Source organism: Cinclus cinclus, chromosome 22 (assembly GCF_963662255.1).
Source record: "Cinclus cinclus chromosome 22, bCinCin1.1, whole genome shotgun sequence".
Classification (NCBI taxonomy): domain Eukaryota; kingdom Metazoa; phylum Chordata; class Aves; order Passeriformes; family Cinclidae; genus Cinclus; species Cinclus cinclus.
Genome location: NC_085067.1, coordinates 7,350,182 through 7,363,909, shown reverse-complemented (window position 1 = coordinate 7,363,909; position 13,728 = coordinate 7,350,182). Strand labels below are relative to the sequence as shown.

The 13,728-nt window shown below is 43.5% G+C and overlaps 1 protein-coding gene across 3 annotated transcripts in view; it reads left to right on the top strand.

Moving 5' to 3' along the window:
- The first annotated feature begins 914 nt into the window (after window positions 1–914).
- The window catches only part of ANKFY1 (ankyrin repeat and FYVE domain containing 1), a 32,023-nt gene continuing 19,209 nt past the window's right edge, over window positions 915–13,728 (top strand). For all 3 annotated transcript variants that reach the window (XM_062507325.1, XM_062507327.1, XM_062507326.1), the window contains exons 1-7: window positions 915–930; window positions 5,639–5,831; window positions 7,333–7,451; window positions 9,775–9,910; window positions 11,378–11,501; window positions 12,668–12,817; window positions 13,306–13,471. In XM_062507325.1, coding sequence (XP_062363309.1) covers window positions 921–930; window positions 5,639–5,831; window positions 7,333–7,451; window positions 9,775–9,910; window positions 11,378–11,501; window positions 12,668–12,817; window positions 13,306–13,471 — 898 coding nt within the window. In that variant the 5' untranslated portion in view covers window positions 915–920. The remainder of the gene's footprint in view (window positions 931–5,638; window positions 5,832–7,332; window positions 7,452–9,774; window positions 9,911–11,377; window positions 11,502–12,667; window positions 12,818–13,305; window positions 13,472–13,728) is intronic.

The following is a 13,728-nucleotide window of genomic DNA, read 5'->3' as shown; positions in this document are numbered from 1 at the left end:
CAAATTTGCTGTTGGACCAGCATCGAGTATTTGGCGTTTCTGTTGCATCTAAACAATACTGAGCAAGGACAACAGCCGAGGGGGCAGCTGTATACGGGGCTGGAAAAATTATCCTCTTATTGGTACTTGGTCATTGCCTGTCGACTTGCAACTGCTTTTCACCCACCAGGCACCACTGCAGTAGCCAGGGGGCACAGATTGTTGGCTCTAAAACAAAAGCAGGAATTGAAGTGACGAGGAGCCCCCACGCCCCGAACACGCTGGTTCCTGCAGCCGTGCAGGCACTGCCTGGGCAGAAGGTGCTTTCCGGGCTCAGGGCGGCGCAGGACGGTGATTTCCTGGGCCAGGTGAACGGAGGTGATGCACAGGTGCGTTTGTGCCGCTGCTGGGTGGTTTTTTTCCAGCGTTCCCCAGCCGTGCCAGTCGCCGCCTTGCTGTTCACCGCCAGCCCAGCGCTCCGGCCGGGATCACCGGGTGCCTTCCCCCGGGGTAGCTACACCGGGCCGCGCACTGCGGGACGGGACGGAAGGGAAAGGGCTGTGCCGGGCCGCCAGCCGGCTGTCGGTGCCGGCCGAGCGGGGGAGAGCGAACGCCGGACACCGCGGTATAACTCGGGAGAAGGCGGGATAACGCGGGAGAAGGCGGGATAACGCGGAAGAAGGCGGGATAACGCGGAAGAAGGCGGGATAACGCGGGAGAAGGCGGGATAACTCGGGAGAAGGCGGGATAACTCGGGAGAAGGCGGGATAACGCGGAAGAAGGCGGGATAACTCGGGAGAAATCCGGATGACGCGGAGCCAGCGGCTCGCTCCCAGCGGCGCGGCCGGTGGCGGCGCTATCGCGTTGCTCTCGCGAGAGCCGCCGCCCTCCCCAGTGCCAGAGCACAGCGGTCTCGCGAGAGTTGCGGCGCCGGAGCCAACATGGCGGAAGGTGAGGGGGGAGCCCGGGTGAGGGGCCGGGCGGGGCCGGGGGTCGCGGGGACCGGGGGTCTCGGCTGCTCGCGGGGCATTGCAGTGTGCGGCTCCCGCCGCTCTCCCGTGCGGGACGGGCTCGGCCCCGCCCGCGGAGGGTGGGGCGCGCCGCCCCCGAGGTGAGCGGGAGATGGCGGGGGCCGCGGGCGGACACCCCGGGCGGGGCCGGCCTGGCGCGGGCGGCTTTGCCTCTCAGGCGGGGCGTTGGGGTGGCCGTGGGCGGTGGGAGCTGGCCGGGACGTCCCGCCGACCCGTCCCCGCAGGCGGTGTGTCAGGCGGGGCCGCAGGGGCTCCCGCCCGGCTCGTGGGGCTCATCCCGGGGCCGTCCGGGATCTCATCCTGGCGTGCCCTGCCCGAGGCGCCGCGGGCGGCGGCTTTCCCTGGAGCAGGGCGGGCTGCCTGTGCTGCAGCCTCCCGGTCACTTGTGCCGGAGTGCTTTTGTCAGGCTCGGGTGAGATCTGCAGAGCTCCTGGAGTGCTGCTGTTTTGCCTGAAGGCTGTCAATTACACCATTCAAATTAATTTAACCTAATGGGATTTGAAATAAAAACGCTTGGATTTTTACAGTTCTACTCTTTCCTGCAAGATAAGCTTCCTCTTTTTCTTGGAGGAAACTGAGTGGGCAAACGGAGTTAAAATACTCCAAGTTACAAAGGAAATGAAGCTATAGTCGTGAAAACAGAGCCTTCAATTCTTGAAGTGCAGCTCTTGGACAGTGGAGAAATTTTAGGAACGCTTGTAGAATATTGATTAAGATGAAACATATGCTGGTGGACTGGCATGCATCAGCTTGAGAGGATGCTGCAGTCAAGCTGGTTTGATAAATCATTAGAGGAATGCCTAACTTCTTGTGTGCTGGAGTACCACTGCTTTGTATTTAGCTGACCAGTCTCTTATACTTGCTTTTAAGCCTTGCTGCCCCGGTTCTGGAGAGCTTTAGATGTCCAGGTTGGCTTCAGGAAGTGAAACTTTCCCCAGTGAGACCCTCAAGGATGTGAGGCTCTTAACCAGCAGCTGATACAAGCAAGCCCTGTTTCAGACTATCTGTACTTCTCAGAGATTCTTCCCTGACTTAAGTAATTCTCTGATCTTTTGGCCGAAAAAAAGCATGTGACCAATGAATGTTCCTGTGTGAACAGGAATAGCAAGCTGGAGTTGTCACCCTTCTCAGTTCCTCAGGATGTGTTGGAAGAGGGGCTCATTTTGTCCCTGCAAAGGAGGTACCTACCTGCAGCCACACTTTTCTTGTTAAGAGCTACAGCTGAGTCAGCTGAGAAATGAAGGCCTATAAAGGAAGGGAGCTTTGTCAAATTGTGGTTATTAGCTCAGAAGCCAAATGCTTTTTCTCATAATGAAGTGTTGCCTCTGTCTAGAAAAATCCTGCATCAGATTTATTACACTTGCTAGCTGCAGATTGATTGAATGTCTTAGTAAGACAAGAGCCAAGCTGGCATTTGTAATTTCTGGGTACTGTACTGCTAATACCAGAGGTTTACATGCAGGCATGGGTAAGAACTGTTGGATTAATGCTTGAGTGTAAAGAAGCAGTAGCTGTAGAGCATTGGTGTGGTGGCAGGGTAAAGATCAAAAGTATGCAAAAGTGAGGAGGAGCAAGAAAGCAGTGACTTGTATGTCCTTGGGGAGATAAGGGTCACAGTGTGGAGCAGTGGAGGGGGTAAGGAAATAATTTGGTTTTCTGAAGTACTTCAGGTCCACCTTATAAGTAAACAAAGTTTTTCTGTGTGGCATCTGGGAGTGCTTTTGATGGGTAAAGTGGGCTGTGTGATGGGTTCCACTAGATCTTCCCTCTAATTTTTGATAAGTGCTATCTGTCTCATTGCCTTTTGCCTCCCTGTTTGCATTCAGCTATCTGTTTGCACCTGAGTACTTCTGGGCTTTCTCTTATAAGAAAATGACAGTAGCCTTTCTTGAAATCCTCTTCAAAGTCTTTGATATGGAATAGAAACTTCTGCCAGTTCATGAGGTGCTGATCAGTCTACCAGAAAGCTGTTAACAAAAGCTGCTCTTACTTACCTGGACTGTGGCTCAGAAGAAAAGGCATTTTGTGTTTTCTGCTCTGCTGAACTCAGGCATCCTCTTCACTGAGGTGTTTGGATTGCTGTTCAGTCAGAGGCTTACTGGTACCTTACTGAGCCTGTTCTCAGTGTCTTGAGGCTAAGGACCATCATTAAGTGTGTGTGTGCCTGCAGTAATTGTGCATTTTATCTGCTCACTCTTTATGTGAGCAGGTTATAGGGAAAACTGAGGCTTTGCTCTTGTGCTGTAAATGTTGTTTAATTGGACATTGAGAACTGGCTTGAATGCGTATTTAAAATGTGCTGTAAGATCAAGTACTGTCCTCAAGTGCAGCTACTACACTAGTGGAGGTTGTCATGTAGAATAAGAGAAACTCTTCATTTTACAATTCTTGTAATTGGTGCAGTAAGCAAATACCTATCAGTCGTTCTCACTGAGTTTGCAGGAGGCATATGGTGTCAATCTGAAAACAAGAGTTCTCAAAGCTTTGGTTCTTTGAGCTACTTTCACTGCTAGTAGGGATTGTCTGGGATTGCCCTGCAAGCAGCAGTAACTAGCTGGACTATTGGTCATGCACAAAGCTTCAGTTACTGCTGTTTGGGGGTTTAAGGTTGTTTTGCATTGTATCCTGGTGATTTCAGGCTAATTTGGAGCTAGTGAGCTGACTTTGGTAAAATGACAGGGTTTACCACATAGCCTTTGGTATGAATTCTTTATTCCCACCTCTGCAGTCCTTTGGTTTGACTGGAAGATGCAGTATTTCTGTAAGGTGGTCCATGCAATGAGCTTCATTAGGCAACTTCTTACTCCTAGCATTTGAATTTGCATGCCATCTAAAAATCTCACTGGATGAACAGTGGTGCTGTTCATATACTCATTTTTGGTGCAGTTCTCATTGTCTTTTATTCTGGGTTCCTGTGAGACTCCTGTTCTCCATGCTGTAACTGAAGGACTTGCTTTGTTTCCCCAACACTGTCCTTAAGGAGAAATGAGGAAGGAGTACTTGCTCAAGGGACATGTCCTTCTAGTTCTGAGAACACCAAAACTGCATTCATCTTCACATAGAAGGACTGACCACAGCAGGATTTCAAACCCTCCTTGAGGCTTGGTGTGGTGCTGATGGCACAATTCTGAAATCAGAGTATATTTCAGTAGAAAAAGAAAGGTATCCTAAGGAGATGGTATCTATGAAATTTTAAAGGATGAAGCTAAGAAAAAGGCTGTTGAAGGAAGTACCTGCCAAACCTGCTGATGTAGTATTAACTGAAAAATAAAATGGGATATGTTGCCTCTTGTTTATCCGTTAGAGTAGTTGCTGCATGAAAAGACGTGAGGAAGCATTTGCTGCAGGCTCCGTAGAGGACAGGCTAAACAAGGTGTTCTGTCTGCAGCAGAGGCAGACTGATGCTCTGCCCTGGGGACCTGTGTCAGAGCATGGCCAAGGTCAGCTGTGCTGTTGAACTTTTCTACAGAAGCAAGAAGAAAACACTGATCAAACAGTTTCTCATTGTTTGTACTAGTGATATTTTGTAAATATTTTAGAGAAGTCATTGAAATATGAATTCCTGCCTAGTAGGGAGTAATCTTGTAGGAACTTTCTCACCTAAAATCACTGAGTAGCTTCAACATTTATCCTCCCTGCCCCCTCCTGTTTTAGGACTGGTTTGGTATTTGGCCTTAGTGGAAAAATCAACTTAAAGATAGGGGAAACAAATGAAGCACTGTGATTAATAGTAAACATAGTGTTTTTGCAACTAATCCATAAATAACCACTCATAAATTGGATTGATTTTAAATACCTGTACAGATGTTTCCTTCCAGCAGTGAAGTGTAGAGGTTTTTCATAGAGGTGGCCTGGGTTGAGTTCACTGAAAAACTTACCCCAGTGTGTTGTGGAGTGACCAGTTAAGTGTGGTGGAAAGGTGGGTTCTGCAGTGGGATGGAAATACCTGTTCAAGGATCAGATTCCCAGGTGCTGTCACTTCTCTGATCCTGAACTGAAATAACCATCATGGACTTGACTCCATCTGTGATGCCTTACCAGTGGAGTGCCTGCAGGAAGTAGCTTTATATACTTGTGACTGGCCTTTAGCACCTGGATTCTAGGGGCAATCTGTTCTCCAATGTGGCTGGTTTTTGGGGAATTTCTTAGTTGACAGGTTGAGGAGTTCTAAAGAGGTCAGTTAAATACTCTGAGGTAGATATGGTCCATCAACAACTGTTCTAATGCTCACTTGGGGATTAAGTATCAGCTGTAAAGTCAAACAGCATCTTAACTAGGCTGAAAAAATGGGTAAAAACCGAAGACTTAGTCCTCTGCCCCACCATAATTCCCACAGAAGTGGACTCCCATGGCTTTAGGAACTTTATGGTATTCCTGACCAAACAGAATTCAGAACTTTCTTTGTAAGTGGTTTTTATCACTGTGTTATGATTTTTCAACGTGTTTAGGAAAATGACACAAAATAGAAGGTTTAATACCGGGAGTGAGATGCTCAGGTATTTGGAAGGAGGAGAGACTCTCCTTGAAGTGTTGTAATTAAACAACATGTGTAATCTGAGGGTTAAGTTACCCTCAGGTGCAGAAGGTGTGCATGTTTCAACCTTGTAGTAACACTGTGTGCCTTGCAGAGGAGGTGGCCAAGCTGGAAAAGCACCTGATGCTCCTCCGCCAGGAGTACGTGAAGCTGCAGAAGAAACTTGTTGATACAGAAAGGAGGTGCAACGTTCTGGCTGTGGAGGCCAACCAGGACAATGCCAGTGACACCTTCATCAGTCGACTTCTTGCCATTGTAGCTGAGCTCTATCAGCAGGAGCAGTACAGGTAAGGAATTCCCCTCTGGGCAAAGGGGAATTACAGGAACCTTTGGTTTTATTGACTGCACTGGGTCCTAGTCTTAGACAAGGAAAATTCTTTGCTGCTGGGTGTGAATAGGGTCCTGAGTTGCAGCTGTAGATGGAAGAGCATGCTAAGGTTGTGGCATACTGAATCCAGTTCTTGAACTGAGAGCTCTAAGCAGAAGTTTGTCTCTCTCAGACAAGTTCAGAGAAAACTAACCATGGTCACTGTCAGCAGTAAAGCTCCTTTTGAACAGGAGTTTTGAACTGAACCATACTTAGCTGATGGATGAATTACACAATGAGTCTTGAAAAATTGTTCCTTTCTTGAAAGGCTTTGTCCTGAAACATTTTAAGTTCTGTATTCCTGTTGTGTGTGAAGAAGCCTGATTAAGTTGGCTTGTCTGGTCGTATTAGTGATGTATCTGACTTAGTGATACACTGTATTTTTGAATCTCAAGGCAAAATCATGGTTAATAGCTTTTTTTCCATAGGCACACTAAGGATCCCTTCCATATCTAGATCCCTGAGCTGATTAGGTTCTGACACAGTTACATTTATCAGTTTCTTTGCTGTTACTGAAAGCAGTGCCAGTGTAAAAAAGGAGTTTAGTCATGTGAGGGAAAGTCTATTTTAGTTAAAATTTCCTTGCACCAGCATCCCTTCATGAGCCCTGCCTGAGAAGAGGCTCTGTGCCTGCAAGAATTTACTGTAGGCTGCTGGGTAAAAGATTTATAGGTAGGTTATGTGAGAAGAGTTGGAGCTCTTTATTTCTGTTCAGCTTCTTAGCTTTAAAGGCATTGAATAGTTGTCTAAAAGGGCCTACATACAGCAGAATGAGAAAGGTAGCAGGTCCCAGTGCAGGTTTCATTAAATAACATCTCTGTGTTGTGCTGTAGTTTACAGCAGTGCTTTGATTTGGAAAATGGTCTGGAAAGCACACCTACACAGTCAGAACATTTGCAAGCCATGGGATGTCAAAATAAGGGCAAGTGTTTTCTAACTGCAGTGGATAACCTGGTGTAAAGGGTCAGGATGAAATGGGTGTTCTTGACAGCTGGTCTCCTGGGAGCTGGGGATTCTGCCTTGCACTCAGACTACTGTCAAACAGCATTGTTCTCTTGCTGGTCTTGCCTGAAAGCATTGGTGGTGCTTAGCTGACAGTATTAGTATGGACACGGTGACATAAATGTTTAACTTCAAGATGGTTGGCTTTTCCTAATTTCTACAATAGTTCTCTTGCTGTTTATTCTGAAATGGTTTAAAAAACCAAACCCAACCAAGCACTTGAAATATTAATGACTCATTGTATTTCTCCATAGAAAAATAGGAATTGTCATTTCACAACGTGTTCTATTTAACCAACTGTGTTTTAATGTCTCAAACAACATACCCAGACATAGATATTGTGGAGATGCTGAATCTATACATACCTAAGTGCAGGAGAAGTCTGCATGATACGTGTTTGTGCTTTTTTCTTGTTCCAGTGATCTGAAGATAAAGGTTGGGGACAAGCACATCAGTGCTCACAAATTTGTCTTGGCGGCACGCAGCGATACGTGGAGTCTTGCCAACCTTGCCTCAACAGAGGAGCTGGATCTGTCAGGTCAGTCACTGCTGAGTAATGTGATGCCTCAGTTGTCTTTAGGGTGACTTGTGAAAGGGCCTGTTGGGAGAAGGTTACTTAAGTGCTTTTCAGTCTAGTGCTGTCCACTGAAGGTGGTGCTTAATCTGTTGATTACCAAGCTTTCTCTCTGAAGAGTAGTGAGCTTGTGAACTGTGCTAGTGGTAGTTAAATCAATAACTTGCCTTCTTTCTCTTTAACAAACAGGAGTTGAGATTGGTGGCCTGTTTGTCTTTTCTAGAGTCAACTAAGCATAATGAAAAACAAATCTATATGGAGGAGCTTGACTTCTTCCTTTTTGAGGAAGGACAGGGCTTTTTGAGGTAGTGTGCATAATTTCTCTGAAGCGTGTCATGGAAATACCTTGCTGCTTGTTAACATAGTGTGTGTGGGAAGTGAATGCAAGTACTGATGCATTACTGAAATAGTTTACTTTGCCTATCTTTGTAAAACAGGTGAGGAAGAGAAGTTTTCTAAAAGACCATCTTCTACATGAATGTTGCGTTGTAGCTGTTTCTTGCATGTACTTACACTGGGCAGTGCTTCTGCAGATTGAACCTCTCAACAGGCTTTTCTGTACTGAACAGTGTAGGAGAGCCTTATACAATTAATTTGTGAGCAGTAAAATCAGGTATGAAGCAGGCTTGCTGACTGGCATGTTGAATATCAAGCATTGGCTTCAGGTTCTGCACTTAATCTTATCATGAATTCTAAGTGCAGACAAACTGGCAAGTAGCAAGTCACAGCAAGCTGATTTTATGGGACAGCATGGGCTTCCTTGCTACATGATTTGTAGATCTTTCTGCAGCCACAAGAAAATAGGTGCCAAGGAGTTTTGAAACTTGAGTGCTGTGCTAACAAAAATTATTACTAAAAAGCTCTTATGTTAATTGTAGTGTTGCTACAAGTGGCAGTCCGAAGCATTTCTAACTCCACATCTAAGCTAGTCTGAGGATCTCAAATGTAACTGCAGTCTTACATGTTTAACAATGCAAACACTGCTTAAATATATGCCAGTAAATGATACTTTCCACTGTAAAATTGCATTATTGATTTTTAAAAAAATTGATAAATGGCACAGGGATTAGCTTAGAAAGTAGCTGGAGCAAGAAACAAACTGTTCCCTGGAAGTGGTTTTCTTAAGGGGTTCTCTTAAGAATTTGCAAGCAAAGATTGTCTGAATCTTATCTTCAGAATGCAGGCAGCATTTGAGATTGAACGCTTTTAGAGTTCATGTAATCTGTAGAATTTTCTAATCTTTAAAAGAGTAGAAAAGAGATGAACACATGTTCTCTTATTGAGAGGGAGAAAATGCACTCTTACCTCTGCCAAGGCAGAGCTGATAGTACATCTCAAGTAGGCTTTCTGATTGCTTTGAGTTTGGGAAAAAAATACTTGTCTTACTAAAACCTTGTGATTCCTTGGAGGCAGTCTGCATGCCAAGTACTGCTACTACTCTGCAGATAATCTGGGCCAACCCTCCATCTAAAGGAGAGGTTTTAGCATGGGTATTTCAGTGTCCTTAAGATTTTTAATTCAGTTTTTTTTAAAGAACAAAACAGCTTAAAGGACTAAGGTTGATTTTTTTAAATGAGTTGTATTTCTGCTGTAGTTGATTGATCTTCTAAATTTATTCTTATCTACATCCTTGTAAAATGGATAATAATTTTTATTGGGAGTGGGTGACTGAGGTCCTTCGCTGCTGGGCTTGTGCAGTGTGCCATGGTGTGATTTTTCTGTTTTTTTCTGTTTGTGATGAGTCTTGTAAAGACCTGAAATCTAACTAGCTCCCTTCAACTGGCCCTTTTGCACTTTTCCAAGAAATGGCTACCAGCAGTTTGAAGTGCTTTGTAGTCATTACCAAAGTGTAACAAGGTGTAAGTACCTTTGTTAGAATGCAGCAGTTCATAACATATGGCTGCTAAATTTAAAAGGGGCTTTGCTCTTGTCAGGTTTGCATGTGCATTAGGCCATATATGAGGGACCAAGGACTTTATAAGGGCCCCTCAATATGCACTGTTGGTGTAGCAGGGCAACACCATAGAAGTAACATAGATGTTACAGGGCACCCTGCATCCTGGACAGTGCCACAGTGTAAGGAGGTTTTCCTGCTTGGTGCCAGCACTGTTCCTCATTTCAAATTCTGACCAGTTTCACCAATTTTGACATTTTGAACTAAGTACAATTTCAAAACAAGACTGTCTTTTTATGGTAGCTGTTACTTTTGGAAGTCAAAGGAATAGCAACTACTAGGATAGGTGATTGTTTTTAGGTATTTTATTAATCCTGTTGCTCCCTGTACCAGATGCTGACCCAGAGGTAACCATGGCAATGCTGCGGTGGATCTACACAGATGAACTTGAGCTAAGGGAAGATGATATCTTCTTGACAGAGCTCATGAAATTAGCTAATAAATTTCAGCTCCAGCTACTTAGGGAAAGGTGAGTCTTAGTAAATATGCTTGAACCATTAAACCTTTTTTGAATAGAAGTAAGATAGCTGCTGGCAATAGGATAAAACTACTCTTTTTCAAAGTCTTGAGCTTTTAATAATACAGTGTGTCATTCATTTTATCAGGGGAAATGAAGCACTGTGCTAAACAGTAGCAGGCTTCTTGTAGGTTTTATGTTTACTTTGCAGTTTTTCTCCCAGTCAAACTAATAACTCTAATCTGGTGTTGAGAGGAGATCAGTAGAATAGCATCAAGTTCAGGAGAGTTGCAAGAAAGGAATTGTTAGAGAATGCTAGGAAGAATCAATGGCAGTTAGTTTGCAGTATTAAAGTGGCACAGGTGAAATTTTTGTAACTTCTGTGCATCTTGTGCATCTTCTTCAGAAATAAGGTTAGTGTAACAGTATGATGCTTTCCCATTCTAAGACTATGATTACACTGTGGCACTAGGGGCTAGGTTATCTTGAATTATAGAGTGCTCTAAACCATTTAGAGTTAGTGAGAAGCTTGAATGTACAAATTGAAACCTTGTCAAGTTTTGTACAGCTTCAAAGCCTTCAATTTAGTCAAAGTACCCTTTGATACAATAATCCTGTGCCCAAGGGATGTTTGTGGCACTACATGACATTCATAATCTATGATTTATATCCTTCAACGTGAAGCAACCAAATTGCTGTCAAGTGTTCTGACCAGAAAAAGTTGAAATCTGTAAGGCCAATGCTAAAACTGCTTCAAGCTTTGTACCAGCCTAAGAGCTGCCCTGATGTTGTGCTGTGAACTTAGCAGTTTTCTGGTCATAGTAGTCCAGTGACAGGTCCATGTATAGGATGCTATTCATAATTATGAGGTGTTTTTGTAGGTGTAGAATCAGTGAATAATGGAATTGTTCAGGCTGGATATAAGATAAGATCACTAAGATAGAGTGGTCAACAGCCCAGCACTGCCAAACCCATCATTAACCATATCCCCAGGTGCCACATCTACACACTTGTTCAATCCCTGCAGGGATGGTGACTCCACCCCTGCCCTGGGCAGCCTGTGCCAGTGCCTGACTACCCTGACTACCCTTTCAGTGAAGGCATTTTTCCTAATATCCAACCCCAACAGCCCCTGCTTGTGATGGCTGTAGTGCACTTTCCTACTTCATAGCAGTGACTGAACTGCAGTTTGTACCCTTGGGAGAACTGGGATGGACCTCTCCTTGCAGACTCCTGCAGTGTGGTGTTACCATGGGACCTTGGCTAGGTGGATTCTGATAGAAGTCTGCTCTTAGAGAAGGTGTCTTCTAGGGCTGCTGATGAAAGTATGTTTATGCAGTTTAGCCTTCTAGTAAAGCAAGCTCATGCCATATTCTACCGGTATTTATGAAAAAGAGTATTGGGACTCTGTTGCAAAATAGGAGAGTGATTTAAGTCAGGCTTTTTGATTACTGACCACTGGCTTTCCTGTTCTGACAGATGTGAAAAAGGAGTTATGTCACTCGTTAATGTCAGGAACTGCATCCGTTTCTATCAGACTGCTGAGGAGCTCAGTGCCAGCACACTCCTCAACTACTGTGCTGAGATCATTGCTAGCCACTGGGTGAGTCCTGGCACAGGGAAGCAAGATGAAAAATACTTGTACATAATAGAAACTTAATAGTAGAATTTTGCTTACCTTAGCACACTGTCTAACCTCAGTTAGTTGGTCAGTTGTCTTGAGAATGTCTTGAGGGGGTGAGTAACTTCTACACATAGGCTTGTTTTGTTCATTGGAAATACTTCACTGTACAAAGTGTCTTAGTTTCCTAAACATGAGTGAGATAGAAGGGACTGTCTCCTAATAAGCAAGAGGGTTGTTTATCAAATCTGGGCTCCAAAGCGTTTAGAAGTTCATCCATAGCTGGTCTTTGTCTGTACGGATCACGAATCCCAGGCCTGCTTTTACTTCTAAAAATAATTCATGGAAGCCAGGGAAATTTATCTTTAGTAATGGAGGGAGAGGCAGCCAGTCTTGCAAGCAGCTTGGAAGTTTCACTTGCTCTGATCTCTTATTTTGAAGAAGGTTTGATTAACTGAGCAATGAATTAGCCTTTAAAATAACACTTGTCAACAGTAGACTTGAGGGGGCTTTAGGTTATTCTAAATCTAAAATTCATACTCTAGATGTGGAGGTTTCTTTCCTTGGCTAATTCTAAGGCAGAGGGAAGTGTTTTGATGTGTTAATACATAAAAAAGATTAATATATGTGAACCTGTGGGTCAGCAGTTTTAACTCTTGACTTTCTTCTAAACTCCTAACTTTTGATGCTTATCTCTACCTAGATGTGAAGTTGCTTCTGTTTAGTCAAATGAGCACTAACTCAGACCTAAGATCTTTTTATTCCTAAGGTTCTCTTTGCTTTGATTTATAATTTTATAAATCAGTCCTCAGTACTTGTAGGACTTTCTGTCAGAGTTAAGAATAAGTTAGTAGAGGATCATTTTAATGCTCCATAATAGCATTAAAATGCTATTTTTCCATGTCTGTAGACAAAAAGGAATAAAAATTTTACTAATTGATCTTGAAACTAAAATGTAAGATTTAAAGCTTCTTGATTCTTTCTTCCTAATCTTAAAAGACTAGTTGGGATTGTTCTTGCCAAAATGTTATCAAAATGGAGCTCTTCACTGAACTTGTTTTTTGAACTTCAGAATTACATTGTGCAGTGCCTGGTCTATAAATAAAACAGGAGTATAGCTTACCCTTCTCTTCTTTAATTGCTCCTAGGATGACTTGCGTAAAGAAGACTTCAGCAGCATGAGTGCTCAGCTATTGTATAAAATGTTCAAGTCAAAGACAGAATATCCTTTGCACAAGGCCATTAAAGTTGAGAGAGAAGATGTAGTCTTTTTGTATCTTATTGAAATGGATTCTCAGGTATAGTGAGACTGACTTGATCTATCTTCTAGAATTTGGTGTTTCAAATGACTAGTTCCTAAGTACCAGTCTGTACCTCATTGGTGATTTTAATCACTAATTCTTATTTGCATGTTAAGCATTGCCACAGCTACTTCTGTGTCTATAATGGAAGTCTAGCAGTAGCTCCATGAGGACATAATTTAGAAGTGATTCATAACACTTAAAACATCTTGCATGCAATGGACTATATATAATAAAATCCATTACCTGATATTGCTATGCACATTTAAAGCTGAGTGGTTATAATAGACAACTTTGCTGCTTCATGGCAGTTCAGTAAGAATAATTTCCTTGAGCAACTTTTCTGTTGGAAGCTGAAGTAACAGGTATTTGTTCAGCTTGGACGAAAATTTCAAATAACTAACAAATAGATTGTGCCCCCAACACAGGGCAAGGAAGAATTAATGAAGTACTTCTAATGTCACTTGGCTGTATTTGTGTTGTAGCTTCCTGGGAAGCTCAATGAATTGGATCACAATGGAGATCTTGCTCTGGATCTAGCCCTGGCCCAAAGATTGGAGAGTATTGCAACTACACTGGTCAACTACAAGGCTGATGTAGATAGGGCAGACAAGAGAGGCTGGAGTCTGCTCCATAAAGCCATCCAGAGAGGTAAGTAGATGGAATATGAAGCTTTGTTAACTTCCAGTTGTTCCCAGTGTGGAGTATGTATTTCAAAGTCTATTCCTGTGTCATGATGTAGTTGACACTGCAGTTAGAAAATTGTAGTGAGGTATGAACTTTGTCCTGTTTCTTTTATTTATTTTTTTTATAGCCATAAAAGCAAACAGACTGTTATTTGAGATCTGAGAGCCAGTCTGCTGCCTGGGCAGACTTATGCTATGTGACATCCAGGTGCAATCTAGTAG